This window comes from Oncorhynchus mykiss, chromosome 1, assembly GCF_013265735.2.
Source record: "Oncorhynchus mykiss isolate Arlee chromosome 1, USDA_OmykA_1.1, whole genome shotgun sequence".
Taxonomy (NCBI): domain Eukaryota; kingdom Metazoa; phylum Chordata; class Actinopteri; order Salmoniformes; family Salmonidae; genus Oncorhynchus; species Oncorhynchus mykiss.
Window position 1 is genome coordinate 73224929 of NC_048565.1, and position 23162 is coordinate 73248090.

At 42.1% G+C, this 23162-nt stretch overlaps 1 protein-coding gene across 3 annotated transcripts in view; it reads right to left on the minus strand.

Moving 5' to 3' along the window:
* LOC110528926 (cGMP-dependent protein kinase 1) overlaps positions 1-23162 on the minus strand; it is a 149647-nt gene that overhangs the window by 84465 nt on the left and 42020 nt on the right. For all 3 annotated transcript variants that reach the window (XM_036984929.1, XM_021611105.2, XM_036984926.1), the window contains exon 3: positions 3344-3457. In XM_036984929.1, coding sequence (XP_036840824.1) covers positions 3344-3457 — 114 coding nt within the window. The remainder of the gene's footprint in view (positions 1-3343; positions 3458-23162) is intronic.

Here is a 23162-nt window from a genome sequence, read left to right on the forward strand (position 1 = left end):
CACACATGTGAAGACATACATTAACTTACTTAAACACACACACAGAGCCCCTCCCAGCCTCACACATACACAGGAATCTGCCACAGAATTCCAAACAACAAGTTTTATGATTTAAACAGTGAGTCCCTAGTGAAGCTACCACTGTCAGTAGAAAGGTTCCAGTGTTTAGTTTCATGCCTGTTCTCCTGAGGTCAAACCTGTAACTTCCAACTCCTGTCATAACAAAAGCCCAGTAATTTTGGACAGGGTGAACTGAGAGAAATCCCAAGCAGGGAACGATGAGTCTCACTAAACTGTCCAAACCTACTAATAGAGATTAGACAGACAGACAGACAGACAAGAGTTTGGTCATTCACTGAGGAAAGGCTTTTCATACAGCTCAACTCTCCAAACAATGGAGCCTCTTAAAATGACTACACTGCATTGCAGCCTGACAAAGGTTCATTTTGAGGTATATGTTGGTTTATGTGATCAAATCCACAATAGCTTAGAAAAAGGGTCAGGAATCTACATTACACAAGGACTACGGGTAGAGAGAAAATATAAATCATAGTATCATAATATCACTGGGGGAATTTCTCTTTAAAGTCAGAGTTTAGCTGGAAACACTGTAGTGTGGCAGATGTCTCAAGGTCTGAGCTATCTTGTTCTGTACTGCACTGTGTTCTTCAGTGTTGTGCTAATGAGCAGGCTGGACTGCTTTTTCCTAAATGCCACTACCCTCCAGTTCTGGGGAAAAAGCACTGCATATTTTTTCAACATTTAGGCATGCATCTCTCGTTCCTTTCCTTGTTCCCATCCTTGCTTTCTCTATCATTTCCTTACTTGTTCTCCCTCACCCCATATATCTCTCTCTCTCTCTCTCTCTCTCTCTCTCTCTCTCTCTCTCTCTCTCTCTCTCTCTCTCTCTCTCTCTCTCTCTCTCTCTCTCTCTCTCTCTCTCTCTCTCTCTCTCTCTCTCTCTCTCTCTCTCTCTCTCTCTCTCTCTCTCCTGGTCTTGAGATGGTAACCTCTTTAAAACCATTCTTAAAGCCATTTGTCCTTAATAGGAGAGAAAGTGATGCATGACTTGTTTGCGTCCTAGTGGGAAAATAACATTGTTTACAGATATGACCCGCAGGAACTTATAAATCCTTTTCAAATGTGTGTAATAATTCTCCAGGGTCTGTAATGTGTAATCTTAGAGCATGGACAATCAGAAACATATGAACTGAGAATAGCCCTGGAGTGATTTGGCTAGCTTTAAGCATTGTCTTCAGCTCAATTGTATTTGACTGTAGTCTCAAATCTATTCATATTTAATACTCAATGTATTTATATTTGATAAGCTGATGTTCCTTCAGTGTGTATATTTAATTATAAGTCTCCATGATCGTGACAATCTCTCTCTCTCCTCTAACCCCCTCCCTCCCTCTCTGCCAGACCCAAATCCCTCTATCCTTACAGCATGGCATGTGATAATGAGTGTTAGACGACAAACAAAGAGAGATCTCTGCAAACCTGTAGTCTGTACTTCAACATAGAGACCAACACTCTTGGATTTATGTAACACTTTATGTAGCGATGTCTGTGGTGCTTTTCCTGATGCTCAAAGAGGCATGACATTGTAATTTAGTATTTCTTAAGAAAAGCCATCATCTATAATAACAGCACTCTTGTGAAACAGTTATTGTCCTCAACTTCGCATATTGCTTCATGATTATGCCATGTAATCCACAGATGTGCAATTATGTTTCATGTTGTCGGTACATTTAAAGGAGGGAGGCGGTGGGCGGGTAGCAGGTTGGGTTTGCATTATGGAGAATCTTTATTGACAGGCTCATTTAACATCTGAAGAAATGCTCCTCAAATGCCAAGTCATAATTACACATGCAAATTATACTTAAAGGAGCGCACACTGGAATAATCCCTTAGAAGAACACGTACATATGCATTCCTAGATGCTTCATAATGGCAGCACAAAGAATTGGTTGATTAGATAACACACACACACAGACTTCCTCATGCACCTAGATAAATTCAACAGGTCTTGTGTGTGAGCAGTGGTTGTGGGAGACATGTGAGTGGGAGTGTAGGGAGTCAGGGGACTGTGGTGGTTGAGACACTCTGTAACTGTTGTGTAGTAGATCTAATCCCTTAGATACTCAGCCCCAACCCTCCCTTAGAACTCCTCACCATGGCAACAGAGCCATGAGATCCAACACTTTGGAGGAACCAGAGGAACAGGTAGGAGGTGGCAGACTGACTGATAGCGTGACGGCCTCCTCACCTCTCATCTTTCCATTCCACACCTATCTCACTTCTTTTCTGCCCCTCACCTCTCCCTTCTCATCACTTTCCCCCTCATGCCCTCCCCGCATCTCTCCTCTCAGCTCACCCTTCAACTCTCTCCCCCCAACCCCCTTCCTCCCATCTTTCTCCTCCAATCTCAGCCATCACCTCAGGGACTCTATATCCTTCACACCTTGGCCACTGCACATCCTAGGGGCTTAGTCACCAGCCACCACCTCATGAAAATCCATCAACTGTGTGAGTAATTGATTAATGAATCAATAGTTGTTAAGTTAAGTGATTTAAGGGATTTTATGTGAAGCTGACTGGGACCTGTCAATTAAACTGTTTCAGATACAACATTCTTCAGCTGTGGTGTACAGAAGTGTACAGTACGTGCGTATGTGCAAACGTGTGAGAAGAGAGTGCTTGCATCCCTTGTAAATGTCCTAACACACAGTTCTATGTCGATCCCGTGTTATTCATATCCAACCCTACAGCTCCAGCCTGTACCCATTTCCTCTTTGCTCCATAAACACACATTCCTCATTCTGACACACTCTCATAACACACACAGGCTCACTGAAATATGGACACAGACTTAGAAACCTTTCTGTCTGTGTATGTATATATTCATGTGTGTAGGTCTGTGATGATAAAACCTGAGGTGAAAACTAAAGCACAACCATTAGGAGAAAGAAAAATGGTGAGCTGCATGTCAAATGCACCACTTTGGGTGTTCTGAGCTACTCAACCAGAGTAAAATCCAACGTGTTGTGGCTAGAGGGCTGTTTCACCTTGACTGGAACAATGCTATCAGTGTGTTCCTTGCTTCTGCTAGTACATAACAGGGTGATTCCTTCCTATGTCTACTGAGGGATGACTCACTGTCCGGCGTTTCCTGACTGACTCCACATTGAGCTCTCTCTGTGTCTGTGTGTGTGTGTGTGTGTGTGGGTGTGTGTGTGTGTGTGTGTGTGTGTGTGCTTGCGCATGTGTTTGCATGTCACAATGTAAGTATTTTGGCATGAGTGTTTAGACAGCGATATAGGGTTGGTGTGTGTAGACTCACTCTTGACAGTTGCTGTCCTGGTACAGTTGTAGAGGATGGCCAGCTCTCCAAACACCTTCCCAGGTCCCATGGTGCACAGCTTCACACTCTCCTTTGTCACCTCCACCCTACCATCTGAAAAACACACACACACTTTTAATATATCTGGAAACACACGTACAAATACACACTCTTAATAATATAACTGAAAATACAGTTATATATCCCTTGTACTTGACTGTGCACATCATCGTGGCCCATCTAACAAAGTACATCAGAGCAGGATGCTAATAAACTGATAGACTAGAGACTAGAGTTCAATCTCTGTATGGATCACATTCTATTATCCCCTAATTTGCATGACTAAGCAGTAAGATACAGCATCAAGTAGACTGTGAAATCACACAGTTCACAATAGCTTGGCATTCAGCAGCAACAGTATGACAGATCAATATAAAATATTAAACCCAAACCAAGGAAATAGTTCAGAGACAACGGGTTATGTCCTGAAATTGTGCAGTTTAAGTACATCCTTTCTGTGTAATTGGGGCCTGTGATGGGTGTGATTGCCCAGCATGTTTGTCTGTGATTGGAGCAGAGTATAGCTATTGTGTTTGGATGCACCTCATCACGGAAATATCCATACTCCAGAGGAACTAGAGCTCTGATTGGGTAAGAAAAGGGGAACTGGGAAAAAAGACTGTGGTGATTGGCAGGTACCTGATGAAAATAACTGAAGCAGAAGATTAGAGAGGAGGTGAGAAAATGAGAAGAGAATAGTGAGTCACATTCTGGAAGTTGAACTTTCAGAAGCTCTAGTCCCAAACACCTGTCAGAGTTTGTGATAATACAAGGATGACAGACATGCGTATGTGATGTACACATCTCACCACCACCAAAAAACAGAACTTTCGCTTTGCAAAACAATAACATTTATTTATTTTGTAAACGTACAACTTCTTTACTGCTCAGCAAGAACATGAGGTATGGACATAGGTGTGTGTGTGTGTGTGTGTGCATGTGTACAACTGCTAAAACTCTGTGTTCCACTTAACTCTTTGCACTGCCCTCCTTCAAAGCTCACTTTGTGTTACGACCTTTGTGTAAACTCATCCTCTTTCGCTAAGCAGACAGAGAGACAGCTGGAGAAGAGGATAAACCAGAATGCTCCACCATAAAAAACACATTACCTCTTATATGTTTAGTTACCTATTTGGGGGACTTTAAGCGGTTCTGGACTGGTTCCAACTAACATTTTGGTGTACAAAGTGCTCTGTGAACGCTCTCCACTACCACTCAGCAGAGTTGACTTGAAGTGTCAGGTTTCAGACCCCACATTTGCACAGGGAGTGACGTGTCATATTTTCTGGCCTATCCAGTCAAATAATCAATTTGCTCTTCCTCTGAGCGATGGAGCTCAGTCTGGAAGACAGTATATTATGCAAGGCGACAGTTGAGCAAATCCAAAAGTTGAGGGTTCATCTCGCTGTGATATTCTCAGACGGATTTAGTGCTCTCAACATGAAAAACATGGTGCCTCAGCAAAGCTCAGTGGATGTTTAGGAGAAAATACGCTGTCGTCAGTTATATGAAATGGTGGCAATGTTTTACCGTCACTAAGTATGATAATATTTATTTTACAGTTATAAGAGAGGTAAAATCTTATAGTCAATTCGATTTGTATTATTTTTTTAAATAATTTCAGTCAATTCAAGCCCTATTGCCCCACTTTTGTTGAACAGGAAAAAAAAAGTTATTTGTACAATATTTGTACAATGTAATTGAGCTTGTGTCCTTAAAAGTGAGTACACCTCAGCAATGTGTACATATTTTTACAAGAAAGGTGAGTTCCAGACCTTTCTAAAACTAACAAATTATTGTTTATGGCCATCTCATGAAAATAATGACGCTTCGCTATGTCTATTTAGGCGGAAATCAACATTTTCCCGAATATTAAACACTGCAATGGTTCACCCCGCGCCATCATTGCATTCTAATCAAACCGAAGGCTAGCCAACAAACCACCATGGCTCAGTCTGTAAGGACAGATGCTGGGAGACGAGAAGCAAGTACAGGGAGTGAACACATAATAAATAACCAATATAAAACAAACAAGGACAGCGTCTGGACAGGGGAATCATAACGACAATAAGGCTGACACGGGGAACAAACTGAGGAACAGACAGATATAGAGGGGACAATCAACAAAGTTAAGGGGTCCAGGTGAGTCCAATATTGCGGTGATGCACGTAATGGTGATGATAGGTGTGCGTAATGACGGGCAGCCTGGCACCCTTGAGCGCCAAGGAGGGGGAACAGGCATGACAGTACCCTGCCCCCTCTCTAGGGGTGCCACGCGACGTCCCACCTGGGTGAGCCTGACAGGCCAGCCGAGACATGGGAGTTGGATGAGCCAGCTGAGGTGTGGAAGCACGACAAGCCGGCTGAGACGAAGCAGTCAGTCAGTTCAAACAGGGAGTATGTTTTGGGTGAGTTCATCTGATGACACAATGTATGATTACTGTGCATTATAGGCAAATAATGCATGCACTAGAACAGTGGTTCGCAAACTCGAGCGAAAATGGGTCAGCATTTCTATTATTATTATGTTTTAAAGGAACTCAGTCTGGCTTTAAACTTACTCTTGAACGTTGTAATAGTAGAATGCACAAGGTGCAATTTCGAAATCGGGTAGTGCAGCATCAGTTCCTCTTGTCATGTTAGTCTTTGCATACCTTAATGAAGAGCTATTGATAACTTGTCAGAAATGTCCAGATCAACTAGCCCATGTCAAGCACAATTTTTTTATAGGTTTTTTAGCCCATAGATATTGTTGTATTTTGTTTCACTCAAATATCACATGAATACACATCAGGCATGGAAAAATGTATAGAATTGCAAGAACATAAGATTTAAAACTACAACATTTTCTTTGCACCCCATGACAAAATGTGTAGAATTATTTTTAAACCTGCAAAATTACCTCCACCAACAAGAGGGTTGAGAACACTTTGTCTCATGAGCAGTGCTTGTGCCCATAGAAACAGATATGGCATGTGTGTGCTGGGGGTGGCGCGGGATGTTCCACAATGATGGAAGGGTGGCGGAGAGTGAAAAAGTTTGGGAAAACATTATTTTCACGAGTACATTTGTTTTTGCATTCTGAAGTTGCTGGTCAAGCAGGCTGGTTGTTAGTTATTTTCTAGCCTCTTCACAAACCAGGTTTCCCTAAAACGGGAAGCTTGGGGAAGTTCCATGGCAGAAATCAGCTAAAGAGGGGTGGTAACCTGGTGTAAATCAGTGACGCCTCGTAACACGTCACACCAATCAAATGCCTTGCTTGGGCGGAGCTCCAAAGGTGCTCACCAGATTAGTGCTACAGGATCAACAGTGCAAATAATTTCAACAAAACAAGCACTGGTGACAATTTTTATTTTAATGTTTACAGCACGCTGGTTTTCACAGCATTTCTATGTTATTTCGAGGTGAGCTAAAGCTGCAGCATGAGGGGAGAAATGGTCTACAATGCTGGCCATATCAATATTTTTTGTTTAGATGTTTCCGAAGTGATATTTGTCTGAAAAGGCGACCATGAGGGACAAGAAGTAGCTAGCCACAATGAGGTTTGTTTTGGGAAAAACCAGCTAACCTAGGTGTAACTAATCATACTGTGTCTACTGGTATCATTTTAAATTGAGCTATTCTCTGCTTCAGATGACAGATGCCCATACGGCCAGCAATTTCATCAAACTGTAGGCCAATGGCTGCATGGACGATGCATCCTATATGATAAACTGGAAAATCGATTCACATAGCATATACTGTGAGAGAGTGACAATCAAATAAAACAGATTGGAGAACTTACAACTAGACAAAAGGAAGAATTTGAGAATACAACACAGAAACACAGACACATGGAATACATAACTGCACTTTATTACATGATTGTGTTATGTGATTAATCAACATCCACACTAGTTCATTTTGAATAATAGTTTAAACACTTCATTTCAAAGAAGCAACACTTTATCACTTCAAAATGTACAAATAAGCTAACTTGTATGTAAAGATTATGTCACACCCTGATCTGTTTCACCTGTCATTGTGATTGTCCCACCCCCTCCAGGTGTCGCCCATCTCCCCCATTATCCCCTGTATATTTATACCTGTGTTCTCTGTTTGTCTGTTGCCAGTTTGACTTGTTTGTCAATTCAATCAGCGTTTTTGTCTCAGCTCCTGCTTCTCCCCAGTCTCTCTTTTTCACACCCTCCTGGTTTTGACCCTTGCCTGCCCCTGACCCTGAGCCTGCCTGCCGTCCTGTACCTTTGCAGCACCTCTGGATATTGACCCCTGCCTGCCTTGATCTGTCGTTTGCCTGCCCTGTTGCTGTAATAAACATTGTTACTTCGACACAGTCTGCATCTGGGTCTTACCTTCAAACCTGATAGATTAGACATCTTAGTGTAAACAGCAGTATATAAATGAGTAGTGACAAGTAGGCTATTATTACTAAAGCATCATTTCAGGTGAAATGTTGGCGGTGGCCAACCTTGCTCCACAGATCTCTGATCTACTGGGTGAGCAGACTTCAGGTGTGTTATTGCTGGGCTGAAACAGAACCCTGCACACCCAGCAGACCTCGAGCAGGGTTGGCCTGCTGCAATTGTAATAGGTTGATACATTGTGTTTGATGTTTAAATGTATTTTTGTATATAACATGTGCTAACATAGGTAGGCCTACACATATAACCCATGGTCTAGGATATACCCTTAGTCTCTTGGGACATTCATTGAGACCTCTCTCTTCAGCTGAAAACAGGCTTTCACAGCTTTCCATATCTGAGGACAGAAAGCATCACAAAGAAGCAGGCTTCATTATACTCAGACAGCACTGAATATAACAGTGCCTTCAGAAAGTATTCATACCCCTTGACGTATTCCACATTTTGTTGTGTTACAGCCTGAATTCAAAATAAATTAAATATTTGTTCTCACCCATCTACACACAATACCCTATAATGAAAAACTGAAAACATGTTTTTAAAAATGATAGCAAATTTATTGACAAATAAATACAGAAATATAACATTTACATAAAGTATTCCCACCCTTGAGTCAATACTTCGTAGAAGCACCTTTGGGGCAAAAGAACATTCAATGTTGTCTTGGTAAGCAACTCCAGTGTAGATTTGGCCTTGTGTTTTAGTTTATAGTCCTGCTGGAAGGCAAATTAGTCTCCCAGTGCATCTCAGATTTTACCTGTGCTCATAGCTATATTCTGTTTCTTTTTATCCTAAAAAAACTCCCTAGTCCTTGCCGATGTCAAGCTTACCCATAACATGATGCAGGCACCACCATGCTTGAAAATATGAAGAGTGGTACTCAGTGATGTGTTGTGTTTGCCCCAAACCTATGGCTTTGTATTCAGAATAAAAAGTTCATTTCTTTTGCACATTTTTTGCGGTACTACATAATGATCGGACCCTTTTTAAAAGGTTTTGCCTAAAATGACATACCCAAATCTAACTGCCTGTAGCTCAAGACCTGAAGTAAGGATATGCATATTCTGTGCAGAGACACAGCAGGGGTTCAAACTGTAGAATCCAGTTTCTACATTTGAATATAAAAATGTATTTTCTCAAACAAAACTATGCAACATTTTATCTCTGAGACCCTCAGGATGAAAAATCAGAGAAAGATTACTAAATGTCAGAACATTACTTACCTTCAGAGGTGAATGTATCAAACCAGTTGCCGTAATACACATTTTTTGTTGTTGTGCACTCTCCTCAAACAATAGCATGATCTTTTTTTGTGGGGGGTGGCAGATAGCCTAGTGGTTAGATTGTTGGGCCAGTAACCGAAAGGTTGCTGGATCGAATCCCTGAGCTGTCAAGGTAAAAATCTGTTGTTCTGCCCATGAGCAAGGCAATTAACCTACCTTTCCCCGGGCCCCATGGATGTCGATTAAGGCACATCTCTGATTCAGAGGGGTTGGGTTAAATGCAGAAGACACATTTCAGTTGAATACATTCATTTGGACGACTGACTAGGTTTTTCCCTTTTCACTGTAATAGCTACTGTAAATTCAACAGTGCAGTTAGATGAACAATAATTTAAGCTTTCTTCCCAGATAAGACATGTATACTGTATGTCCCGGGAAATGTTCTTGTTCGTGCTAATCACATTAGCGCACGTTAGCTCAACCGTCCCATGGGGTGGGGACCGATCCCGTAGAGGTTAAGTGACTTGTTGCAAACAGGATGCATGCTTTGGAATATTTTGTATTCTGTACAGGCTTCCTTCCTTTACACTCTGTCACATTAGGTTAGTATTGTGGAGTAACTACAATGTTGTTGATCCATCCTCAGTTTTCTCATATCACAACCAATAAACTCTGTAACTGTTTTAAAATCACCATTGGCCTCATTGTGAAATCACTGAGCAGTTTCTTTCCTCTCCGGCAACTGAGGAAGGACACCTGACACTTTGTAATCACTGGGTGTATTGATACACCATCCAAAGCCTAATGAAAAACTACCTATCGATGCCCTTCTTTGCAAGGCATTGGAAAAACCTTCCTGGTCTTTGTGGTTGCATCTGTGCTTGATATTCACTATTTATTGAGGGACCTTACAGATAATTGTATTGTATGTGTGGGGTACAGATATGGGGTAGTTAAAAAATGTAACAATCCTGTGATCCACTATTATTGAACACGGAATGAGTCCATGCAACTTATTATGAGATTTATTAAGCACATTTTTACTCACATTTCATTTGGATTAATTTTGGTTCTACAAACAAAATACCACTGGGACATTATAGGATATTGTGTGTAGATCAGTGATCAGTAAATTTCAATTCAGGTTGTAACACAACAAAACGTGGTACATGTGCAGGGGTTTGAATACTTTCTCAAGGCACTTTTTATTGCTATCATCTCTCTGCCCTCATAGTTTCCCCTCTATGGACTGGAGAATATTTTTATAATGTCACAAAATTACCTTCCCTATCCATTACAGTAACCTACACTCTCCCTTTACTGACAGATGAAGCTGCAATTTCCTTGTCCATGGCTGCTGTTTACAAATACATTTGGGAACGGTGTTTTTAATTGACAATGATTTCATCAACATAGCTAACGTTAGCTAATAGGAATTTAGATAGCTGATGACACTTAATTAACTTAGCTTAAAGTTAGTGTAAAGTTAGCTAGATAGCTAGCAGCTAAGTTAACTTAACCTACAAAGTGGCCTACTGTAGCCAGCTACTTCTTTATTAACATAAAAAAAATGTATTTACTTACTTGAATAGGTTCTCCCACTGCCTCTGTTTTTTCGGGTCCTTATAATGATAATCTTCTAAATAATGAGTAATCTTCACTATTTTCGGTGGTAGCAAAGCGCACCCAGCAGCCATGTTTCAAAAAATATATAATTATTTATTTCACCTTTATTTAACCAGGTAGGGAAGTTGAGAACAAGTTCTCATTTACAATTGCGACCTGGCCAAGATAAAGCAAAGCAGTTCGACACATACAACAACACTGTAACGTTTCTCCTCATCATCTGAGGAAGCGTAGTCAACATCGGACCAATGCGCAGCGTGGTATGTGTCCATCTTAATATTTAATAAATCAACTGAACACTGAATAACAAAACAACAAAGTGAAAGAACGAAACGACAACGAAACAGTCCTGTCTGGTGAAGACACAAAACAGAAAATAATCACCCACAAAACACTGGTGGGAAAAGGCTACCTAAGTATGATTCTCAATCAGAGACAACGAACGACACCTGCCTCTGACTGACAACCATGCCAGGCCAAACACAAAACCACAACATAGACTACCCACCCCAACTCACGCCCTGACCAAACTAAAACAAAGACATAACAAAGGAACTAAGGTCAGAACGTGACAAACAGATGGAGTAAAACAAACATACAGTCAATAACACAGTAGGAAAATAAGTCTATATACAATGTGAGCAAATGAGGTGAGATAGGGGAGGTAAAGGCAAAAAAAAAAGGCCATGGTGGCGAAGTAAATACAATATAGCAAGTAAAACACTGGAATGGTAGATTTGTAGTGGAAGAATGTGCAAGGTAGAGATAGAAATAATGGGGTGCAAAGGAGCAAAATAAATAAATACAGTAGGGGGAGAGGTAGTTGTTTGGGCTAAATTATAGATGGGCTATGTACAGGTGCAGTAATCTGTGAGCTGCTCTGACAGCTGGTGCTTAAAGCTAGTGAGGGAGATAAGTGTTTCCAGTTTCAGAAATGTTTGTAGTTCGTTCCAGTCATTGGCAGCAGAGAACTGGAAGGAGAAGCGGCCAAAGGAAGAATTGGTTTTGGGGTGACCAGAGAGATATACCTGCTGGAGCCCGTGCTACAGGTGGGTGCTGCTATGGTGACCAGCAAGCTGAGATAAGGGGGGACTTTACCTAGCAGGGTCTTGCAGATTACCTGGAGCCAGTGGGTTTGGCGACGAGTAGGGCCAGCCAATGAGAGCGTACAGGTCGCAGTGGTGGGTAGTATATGGGGCTTTGGTGACAAAACAGATGGCACTGTGATAGACTGCATCAAATTTATTGAGTAGGATATTGGAGGCTATTTTGTAAATGACATCGCCGAAGTCGAGGATCGGTAGGATGATCAGTTTTACAAGGGTATGTTTGGCAGCATGAGTGAAGGATGCTTTGTTGCAAAATAGGAAGCCAATTCTAGAATTAACTTTGGATTGGAGATGTTTGATGTGAGTCTGGAAGGAGAGTTTACAGTCTAACCAGACACCTAGGTATTTGTAGTTGTCCACATATTCTAATCCAGAACCGTCCATGTGGGGAAAAAAGGATGTTTGTCACCAGTGCGGTTTAGAACGTGTTATGACTTTGAACTTTACCAGTGGAATCCACTTTCCATTTAAAATGATATAAATCGCAGACTGTCGGCCACACTCGATAACTTGAAAACTAGCATTTGAAACTAGCATAGGCAACACCTAACCCGACGTAAAACAGTGACGCACATAACACAGCAGCCTTTCTACGCGCATGTGAGGGGAGGGTTCTTGAAATGTAACATCCATTTAAAATCTTGCCAGTGTACTGTTCAAACCCTTTTTGCAATACAAAATTATCCAGACCTCCAAGGGAGGCATGACAACGATGTGATTTGGAAGGTATGGCGGGACTAGTTTTTTTCTCATGTTTTGACCAAGTCATTAATTCTAATCATTATATTCATTTGATGTTGCTATGCTAAACAAATAATTGGTGTGTAGCTAGCTAGCAGAAATCCAATGATGATGATAGACAAGAACTTCAATAAATAATGATTTCATAAATATCCAATAGGCCTACATAGACCAAAATGAGCTGGTTAATGAATTCATGGAATTCTGAGTGTTTCCGGTTTCCATGGTGAATGATTAGTTTCACGTTCATTCTTGGAGTAGATAGCCTACTGGCACATAAATGATACATTGTTGCACAGGTATTATAGGCAGTCAGTCAGTTAGGTTTATACAATCCCCAACTGTTGTAAATCAAATAGTAGCATGGAAAAATAACGTGAAGGAGCTTTTATCCCCAAGGGAGATGAAGTTTATGAATTTCCTGCCTGGGCTGCTGTACAGTGGAATTATGACATTAACACATCATGGTATTTTGTGGCATATCAACTAATCAGCATCCAGAATCCAAAAAATAGTTTTATAAATGGTCACAATGGCTACGATGCCTGAGCCTACTATCCGTTCTATAATAGAGAAAAAAGGCTGCAGGTAAGACTCATGTTTTGCAAAACATTATGAACAACTGCTCTTTTTATGACATAGACTGACCAGGTGAATGCTATAATCCCTTACTGATGTCACCTGTTAAATCCACATCAATTAGTGTAGATGACGGGGAGGAGACAGGTTGAAGAAGGATTATTAAGCCTTGAGACAATTGTGGCAAGTGGATTGTGCACGTGTGCCATTCAGAGGGTGAATCGGCAAGACAAAATGGGTATGATAGTAGGTGCCAGATGCACCGGTTTGTGTCAAGAACTGCAACACTGCTGGGTTTTTCTTGCTCAACAGTTTCCCGTGTATATCAAGAATGGTCCACCACCCAAAGAACATCCAGCAAACTTTACACAACTGGAAGCATTGAAGTGAAAATGGGCCAGCATCCCTGTGGAACGCTTTCGACACCTTGTACAGTCATTGCCCCGAATAATTGAGGCCATTCTGAGGGCAAAGGTGGGTGCAACTTAAAATTAGGAAGGTGTTCCTAATGTTGTGTGCGCTCAGTGTATATAGACATGCAGGCATAATACATTTGTATCTTATAGTACTTTACCATTTACTGAATGGTTAATTTTTCCCGATCAAGATGGTCCAGCAGCTTATTGTTGATCCAGTGTAATTTGTTGGGATTGTTCAAGCAGAACTACATGCATGAATACATGCTGATCTAATTAGCTAAAATCAACAAAAGTTGTTTGTTCAGTGAAATTCCATAGCTCAGACAGATCGTGCTCTCTCTCTCTCTCTCACTCACACACACACACACACACACACACACACACACACACACACACACACACACACACACACACACACACACACACACACACACACACACACACACACACACACACACACACAGCCTATTCTTTCATCATTACATTAATTTGGAGATTTGTTTTGAGGATCTGTTAAGAGGACGTGGTGTTGAGACACTGAGGTCATCTAGATCACCACGTCCATGCAAACCCAACGGCAGTGCTATTCAAATCCCATTCAAATAGAACTGCGCTGTGATGACCCCGTTCACTGCCTATGAGGACCATACTGTAGAGCAACTGAACATCAGTATGTCCATTCACCACCCCAGTCACTGAATTACAGGTTGCGCTAGAGGGCCAATAAAATACTTGATATCTGAAGTGAAAATGCAAAGTACCATAAAACACTTATCTACAGTGCTAGCTAAATGTAATCAAGCTTTGTACTCGTATTTTATTGGGGCACATCTCGTTCTCTTGCTCGCCTATTGTATATACCCTCATTAATGTGGGTTCACATTTTAATGTGAGTGATAAGGGGGACTTCAGGGCTCAGTTGAAGGCAGAGGAAACACTGGCTGCATTCCAAACCAGAAGCCTGCTGCTTTTCCTTTGCCCTTGATGACCGGGGTAAGAGATTTGGCCTCTGCTCCACCCTGCCTACTCCTAAACGGTAAACAACACAGGTCTATTATATCCATATATCCACCCTCGTCATCGCAAGTCCGTTTGGATGAGTAATACAAATGGTTTAGTGCAAAGGGGAATGCTTAGTATACCTTGGGAAAGAGGAGACACTTGAGACAGTACCGTTTAAAATGGTTTGTAGCAAGGCCATTGTCTGGGCGCCATTCAGTGAAATTTCATGCAATGCTTATTTATTACTATACGTAAACCTAATTTGGAAAAGCATCAGTTCATTTCCTGCAGGCTATTAGGTAATGAGTTTGAAGGAGTTTGAAGGGTCATCCATGGGGTACAGTGCAATTATTTCTTTATGACAGATTTTTTTCTCACAACACAACATCATGGACAGGAAATGGGGGAGGATTTGTCCCATAGAGGATAACACATAGCCTAGCCACAGTTGACAGTCCCACTTCTATGCTCGGGGTAGAAGATCCCCCAAGCCACAGATCTAGGATCAGATTACCCTTCCTCCAACGTGTAACCTTAAAATAATAACATCTACACACATCTAAGATCAGTTTTCAAATATAATTAGATTGAATATGAAATTTACATTTAGCAGATACTCTTATCCAGATTGAGTTAGAGGAGCAATTAGGATTAAGTGCCTTACTCATGGGCACATTGACATATTTTTATCTGGTCAGCTCAGGGATTCGAACCCCCTTTGGGTTACTGGCCCAATGTTCTTAACTGCTAAGCTACTTAATATGAAGAGATTTGAAACTATAGTCAAAGATAATTGAGCAGAAGATTGTTTCTGATTGTATGGGCCGAGCTCTAATTAAGTTTAGTCATTACAGACCCTGGTGAATGATTAGCCAACTTGGATAATCTTTTATAAATTCCTCCTGATCATATCTGTAACGTCAACAATGAACCATGTAATTTTTCCAATACACTTCGGAAAAAAAGTGCCATATAGAAACTACAAGGGTTCTTCGGCTGTCCCCGTGGGAGAACCCTTTGAAGAACCATTTTTGGTTCCAGGTAGAACCCATTTGGGTTCTATGTCGAACCCTTTCCACAGAAGGTTATTTTTAGCACGGTACGACATTAGTGGTTAGTGCCGCATATTATTGTGACATTTAAAGTACACTAATGGACCGACTTCATTTTCTTCCTGGCCCGGCGAATCAGAGCGCAGACATCGCTGAGGCTCATTTACCAAGGAGATTCAATTCCTCTGTCTATTTCAACATAGTGCCGGACGCACACACACAAACTCACACACACTGTTGGCATACTGAAGGGTTGACAGGGTGACATTACATGCCGTGTTAACACATGCAACACGCTGGCCTATTCTAGCAAACATAAAATATTTGACATGATAATTTCACAATTGTCAAATGACATGGGCATACAAAGGAACACAGCAGAAGGTTTATTTTATTTTACGCCTCAGGGCAGCCTAGACTTCATGCTTTTTGGGGCAGCTTCAGCACAAGGAGACTAGAAAACTGCCTTTTACCTATCTTTACCTTGCTTGTTATCTAAAAAATAGGGCTTGATTTAAGTGGCAAACTTGTTTAATGGGCTATACTATTTTGAACATTCTGAAACCCTATTCAAATATGTTCTTCCAAGTACCTTGCCCTAACATCCAGAGCACGGGAAATGCAATTACCGAAAATACCATACAACAAAGGTCAGTGCTTCAAAGCTGGATATTTTCACATGGCGGTAATGACTGCTGCTCTCCATACAGCCATGATGTTTTGCAGCTTCCAACAAAGCCAAAAAAGGTCTTAATGCATGCTGAACCTGAGCAAAAAAAGAGAGAGTAAGCCAGCCAGAGCTCCATCAGTCTCTTCCCTAGACTAGAACATAGGCCTACCTCACACACACTAGGCAAACAGGCACAGATATAGACCCCCATACACACACACACACACGCACACGCGCACACGCACACGCACACGCGCACTCACGCACACACACACTGGCCACAGTCACCAGTCCCACTCGTACGTTGGGGGTAGAAGGTCTCCCAAACCACAGTTCAAGGATCAGATTACATTGCCTCCAATGTGTAACCTTAACCTTCAGGGTATGAAAAACTAGCTGACCCTGTATCAGTGGTTAGGGGAGGAGGAGAAGACATGGCCTCTAAAGATTATAGTTAGGAGAAGGATTAAGTCGCCCCTGGACACTGACCTTATTTCTGTATTTTGACCCTTATAGTTAAGGTTAGGATTGGGAGAGGGTAATCCTAGATCTGTGCCTAAAGCAAACTTCAACACTGGGAGGTTATAGAAACTCATGACCCACTTTTCAAAGGGGAGTTCAAGAAGCTTGAGGTTGGCACACATATACACACATGCAAACTTTACGAAGTGTAAATGTATCACCTTATTGTTGAGGAGCTCTCAACAGCAGGTTTATACAGAGTGAGAGTTAAAGACTCGCACAAATGACTCATTTAGTCTCCCTCTGAAGCATATTCATTTAACCCCCGGACTGGGAATATGAATCAATATAGCCACCTGGGATAAATACTAAACATAGAGAAAAAGAAAGACGGGGGCTGACAGAAAGAAAAGACAGGAAGTGGATAGAAAGGGAAAAGTGGGACAGATAGATAAAGAAAGATCTTAATAATAAGGACAAGGAGACATTAGGGTGAAAAGGGAGGAGGTCAGAGAGTGACAAAGAGAAGTTGGGAATGATAGGTGAAACGAGACCAGACAGTTCTCATTGGGTAGATGAAGGACGGAGGAAGACGGGAGGACAGAGAGAGGGGAAACAGGATTAGAGAGAGAGAGGGGGGTGGGTGGGGTTACTCTCTGTGTTGCTATTCTCAGTCTGTTTGGTCATGTGCATGTGTGTTCAACCCAGCAAGCAAATCAATAATAGCACATTGAATGGAACATATAAAGTTTATATAACCTGTCCTTTTTCTTACACCATGAACTCTTTCGTTCTCTGCAAAAAGCATATTTTCTTTATCACACTATTTCTGAAATTACATTCATTTTTTTCTACAGAGCACAGACGTCATGCATATTTTACAAACTGCAAATTAACTTTTTCATTCTTATATATAAAGTAGAAATCAAATGAGAGAAAAGTGTATTAGAGAGAAAAAATAATATATTTTTCGTACCTCCTGATTAAATCAGCAATCCAATCTCAAGGAGAGGACACACACACACACACACACACACACACACACACACACACACACACACACACACACACACACACACACACACACACACACACCCTTCAGAAACTATTCACACTCCTGGACTTTTTCCACATTTTGTTGTGTTACAGCCTGAATTAAAATTTATTACATTGAGATGTCTCACTGATCTACACACAATACCCAATATTTTAAAGTGGAATTATGTTTTAGAGATGTTCGTAGATTTATAAAAAATTGAAAAGCAGAAATGTCTTGAGTCAATAAGTATTCAACCCTTTTGTTATGGCAAACCTAAATAAGTTCAGGAATAAAAATGTTCTTAACAAGTCACATAATAAGTTGCATGGACTCACTCTGTGTGCAATAACAGTGTTTAGCATGATTTTTGAATGACTACCTCATATCTGTACCCCACATATACAATTATCTGTAAGGTCCCTCAGTCGAGCAGTGAATTTCAACCACAGATTCAACTACAAAGACCAGGGAGATTTTCCAACTGCGTCACTCCAGTCAAATACCATTGAGAGCATACGTCACTGACAGAAAAACTTGAATTGTTGCATCTCATTGTGTTGTTGTCCTCCGGTGGCTAGCTAGTTAGCTAAAATTGTCCCTTTCCTAAATTAGCCTTGGATGGAGATATGGGTTTTACTTCTTTCTCCGTGTTGGCCAATGATTATAACGGCGATTCTGATCCAACCATTAATTCATACACTGTTGTGCCCCTGGTCTGAGAGGATGGAAGTTCAATATGTAGCTAGATCTAGAAGGCTAATGTTAACTAGCTAACGTTGCCCATGAATGGAAGTTAGGCTAGCGAGCAAGCATTTTAGCCAGGTAGCCAAGGACAATAAATAAATAAAAGCGTGTACTGTATGACAGAGTGGTAGACCGTTTCGTCAACATGAAAGAGAGGAAGATGGTATTGGTGTTTCTCTACAAGTAGGGTGAGTCAACATGTTTTTCTACATGCACGCACACGCACACAAATACACACACACAAAAATCAGAACCATGGACAGCCACATTATATTTAGCTTACGTTGATTGGACTAAATTGTTTTTGGTATATTTTAGCTGTCACTGTGTTAGACTAAGCAGAGTTGAGTTAATGATGCTGAAATGGTGCTGGAATAGTGGAGGTAGCTCCTGTTTTCCTTGCTACTTGCGGTAACTCTCTGTGGTTCTAAATCAATAGTTGTTGAGTGGTCTGAAAATTTTGGAAAACATCAACTTGCTTGAACATGCTGTAGATCATGTAACTGTCTTTTACTGTACATGCAATATGCTTTGTGGAATTCACTGGACATAGGTTGCTATCCGGTTTTGCAATAAAACTAAAGTGTGGGGCCTCCCGAGTGGCACAGTGGTCTAAGGCACTGCATTCCAGTGTTGGGGCGTCACTACAGCCTTGGGTTCGGTTCCAGGCTGTGTCACAACTGGCCATTACCGGGAGTCCCATATGGCAGTGCACAATTGTACCAGCGTCGTCCGGGTTAGGGGAGGGTTTGGCAGGGGGGGCTTTACTTGGCTCATCGCACTCTTGCGACTCCTTGTGGCGGGCCGGGCGCCTGCAGGCTGACTACGGTCGTCAGTTGAACAGTGTTTCTTCCGACACATTGGTGCAGCTGGCTTCCGGGTTAAGCGAGCAGGTATTAAGACGCTTGGCTTTGCGGGTTATGTGTCAGAGGACGCATGATTTGACCTTCGTCTCTCCCGAGACCGTTGGGGAGTTGCAGCGATGAGACATGATTGTAATCACACAAAAAAGTGTGGTTGAATTTATTCTGCCATTGTGTCTTCTTATTGTCTCTGCCTTTAGGCCTATATGTCATGGTTGCAAAGTATATAAAGTAACAGGTTATGGAACAAACAACGCAATTATCACAACACATGGAGGAGGGTTTGGCTTCCCCAGTGATTTAAAGCGCTACTGGGATGGTGTATCAATACACCTAGTCACTACCAAGATGCAGGCGCCCTTCCTAACTCACTTGCCGGAGAGGAAAGAAACCGCTCAGTGATTTCATCATGAGGCCAATAGAGATTTTAACCCTTTGACACATACCAACACAGGGGTGTGATCATTCTACAGTGGTCACTGCAGCGCACGCTCAAACCGGTGGGATTAGACTGCTTATTTAGAACGTCCAGCTACGATTGACGCAACAGTCGGCATTTGAGCAGGCCGAACAGTTTTTTTCGCAGAACCATTTTTTTTACAAACAGTCCTTACAACGTTATGTCCCGAATGTAACCAGTTTATTGTTGGATGAAATGATCAGACATTCACAGAAGAAGCATAAGAGCATTACACAATCATCTAAACAGGAAAATGTAGGCTACATTAGTCTTAGTGAGGAAAGATAAGACATAAGATTGACATAAGATTGACATAACACAAGCAGTCATATTTATCGAACTCTCAGCTGGTGTTCTAATCACACCGGTTTGAGCGTACACTAAAGGGATACCTAGAATGGCGCCGGAGGGGATGGCTGCCGTTTTATGGGCTCCTAACCAACTGTGCTATTTTTTATTTACCGAGTCCGACGCAAAGGATACAGTTGAAGTCGGAAGTTTACATACACTTAGGTTGGAGTCATTAAAACTCGTTTTTCAACCACTCCACAAATTTCCTGTTCACAAACTATATTGTTTTGGCAAGTCGGTTAGGACATCTACTTTGTGCATGACACAAGTAAGTTTTCCAACAATTGTTTACAGACAGATTATTTCACTTATAATTCATTGTATCACAATTCCAGTGGGTCAGACGTTTACATACACTAAGTTGACTGTGCCTTTAAACAGCTCATAAAATTCCAGAAAATGATGTCATGGCTTTAGAAGCTTCTGATAGGCTAATTGACATCATTTGAGTCAATTGGAGGTGTACCTGTGGATGTATTTCAAGGCCTACCTTCAAACTCAGTTCCTCTTTGCTTGACATCATGGGAAATTCAAAAGAAAAGACCTCAGAATTTTTTTTTTTTTAGACCTCCACAAGTTTGTTTCATCCTTGGGAGCAGTTTACAAACACCTGAAAGTACCATGTTGATCTGTACAAATAATAGTACGCAAGTATAAACACCATGGGACCACGCAGATGTCACACCGCTCAGGAAGGAGACGCGTTCTGTCTCCTAGAGAGGAATATAACTTCGGTCGAAAAGTGCAAATTAATCCCAGAACAACAGACAAAAACCTTGTGAAGATGCTGGAGGAAACGGGTACAAACGTATCTATATCCACAGCAAAACGAGTTCTATACTGACATAAACTGAAAGGCCGCTCAGCAAGGAAGAAGCCACTGCTCCAAAACCGCCATACAGAAGACAGACTACAGTTTGCAACTGCACATGGGGACAGAGATTGTACTTTTTGGAGAAATGTCCTCTGATCTGATTGAACAAAAATAGAACTGTTTGGCCATTATGATCATCGTTATGTTTGGAGGAAAAAGGGGGAGGCTTGCCAGCCGAAAGACACCATCCCAACCGTGAAACACAGGGGTTGCAGCATCATGTTGTGGTCGTGCTTTGCTGCAGGATGGACTAGTGCACTTCACAAAATCGATGGCATCATGAGGGAGGAACATTATGTGGATATATTGAAGCAACATCTCAAGACATCAGTCAGGACAGTAGTGGAGAAGGTGGAAAGTTTTAAGTTCCTCGGCGTACACATCACGGACTAAATAAAATGGTCCACCCACACAGACAGCATGGTGAAGAAGGCGCAACAGTGCCACTTCAACCTCAGGAGGCTGAAGAAATTAGGCTTGTCATCGAAAACACTCACAAACTTTTACAGATGCACAATCGAGAGCATCCTGTCGGGCTGTAACACCGCCTGGTACGGAAACTGATCCGCCCACAACCGCAAGGCTCTCCAGAAGGTAGTGAGGTCTGCACAACACATCACCGGGGGCAAACTACCTGCCCTCGAGGACACCTACACCACCCAATGTCACAGGAAGGCCAAAAAGATCATCAAGGACAACTACCACCCTAGCCACTGCTTGTTCACCCCGCTATCATCCAGAAGTCGAGGTCAGTACAGGTGCATCAAAGTTGGGACCGAGAGACTGAAAAACAGCTTCTATCTCAAGGCCATCAGACTGTTAAACAGCCATCACTAACACTGAGTGGCTGCTGCCAACATACAGCCTCAAATCTCTAGCCACTTTAATAATTAAAAATATTACTGCACAGTCGAAACTATAAGCACAAGCATTTCGCTACACTCGCATTAAAATCTGCTAACCATGTGTATGTGAACAATAACATTTGATTTGATTTGAAGTGCTTTGAAAGACTGGTCATGGCTCACATCAACAGCATCATACCGGATAACCTAGACCCACACCAATTCGCATAACGCCCCAACAGATCCACAGATGGCGCAATCTCAACCGCACTCCACACTGCCCTTTTCCACCTGGACAAAAGGAACACCTATGTGAGAATGCTGTTCATTGACTACAGCTCAGCGTTCAACACCATAGTGCCCAGAAAGATCATCACTAAGCTTAGGACCCTGGGACTAAACGCCTCCCTCTGCAACTGGATGCTGGACTTCCTGACGGGCCAACGCAGGTGTAAGGGTAGGCAACAACACATCTGCCACGCTGATCCTCAACCCTGGGGCCCCTCAGGGGTGCATGCTTAGTCGCCTCCTGTACTCCCTGTTCACCCACGACTGTGTGACCAAACACGACTCTAACACCATCATTACGTTTACTGACGACACAACAGTGGTTGTTGTGTCACTTGAGTAGGTTGAGTCACTGACTTGATCTTCCTGTCCGAGTTGTCACCCCCCTCGGGTTCGTGCCGTAAGGGAAATCTTTGTGGGCTATACTCGGTCTTGTCTTAGGGTAGTAAGTTGTTGGTTTGAAAACATCCCTTTAGTGGTGTGGGGGCTGTGTCTTGGCAAAGTGGGTGGGGTTATATACTGCCTGGTTGGCCCTGTCTGGGGGTATCGTCTCCCGACCCCTCCTGTCTCTGCCTCCAGTATTTATGCTGCAATAGTTTGTGTCGGGGGGCTAGGATCAGTCTGTTATATTTGAAGTATTTCTCTTGTCTTATACGGTGTCCTGTGTGAATTTAAGTCTGCTCTAACTCTCTCTTTCTCTCTTTCCTCTCTTCTCAATGAGGACCTGAGCCCTAGAAACATGCCTCAGGACTACCTGGCCTGATGACTCCTTGCTGTCCCCAGTCCACCTGGTAGTGCTGCTGCTCCAGTTTCAACTCTTCTGCCTGCAACTATGGAACCCTGACCTGTTCACCGGACGTGCTACCTTGTCCCAGACCTGCTGTTTTTGACTCTCTCTCTCTCTCTACCGCACCTGCTGTCTGTATCTCTGAATGATCGGCTATGAAAAGCCAACTGACATTTACTGCTGAGGTGCTGACCTGTTGCATCC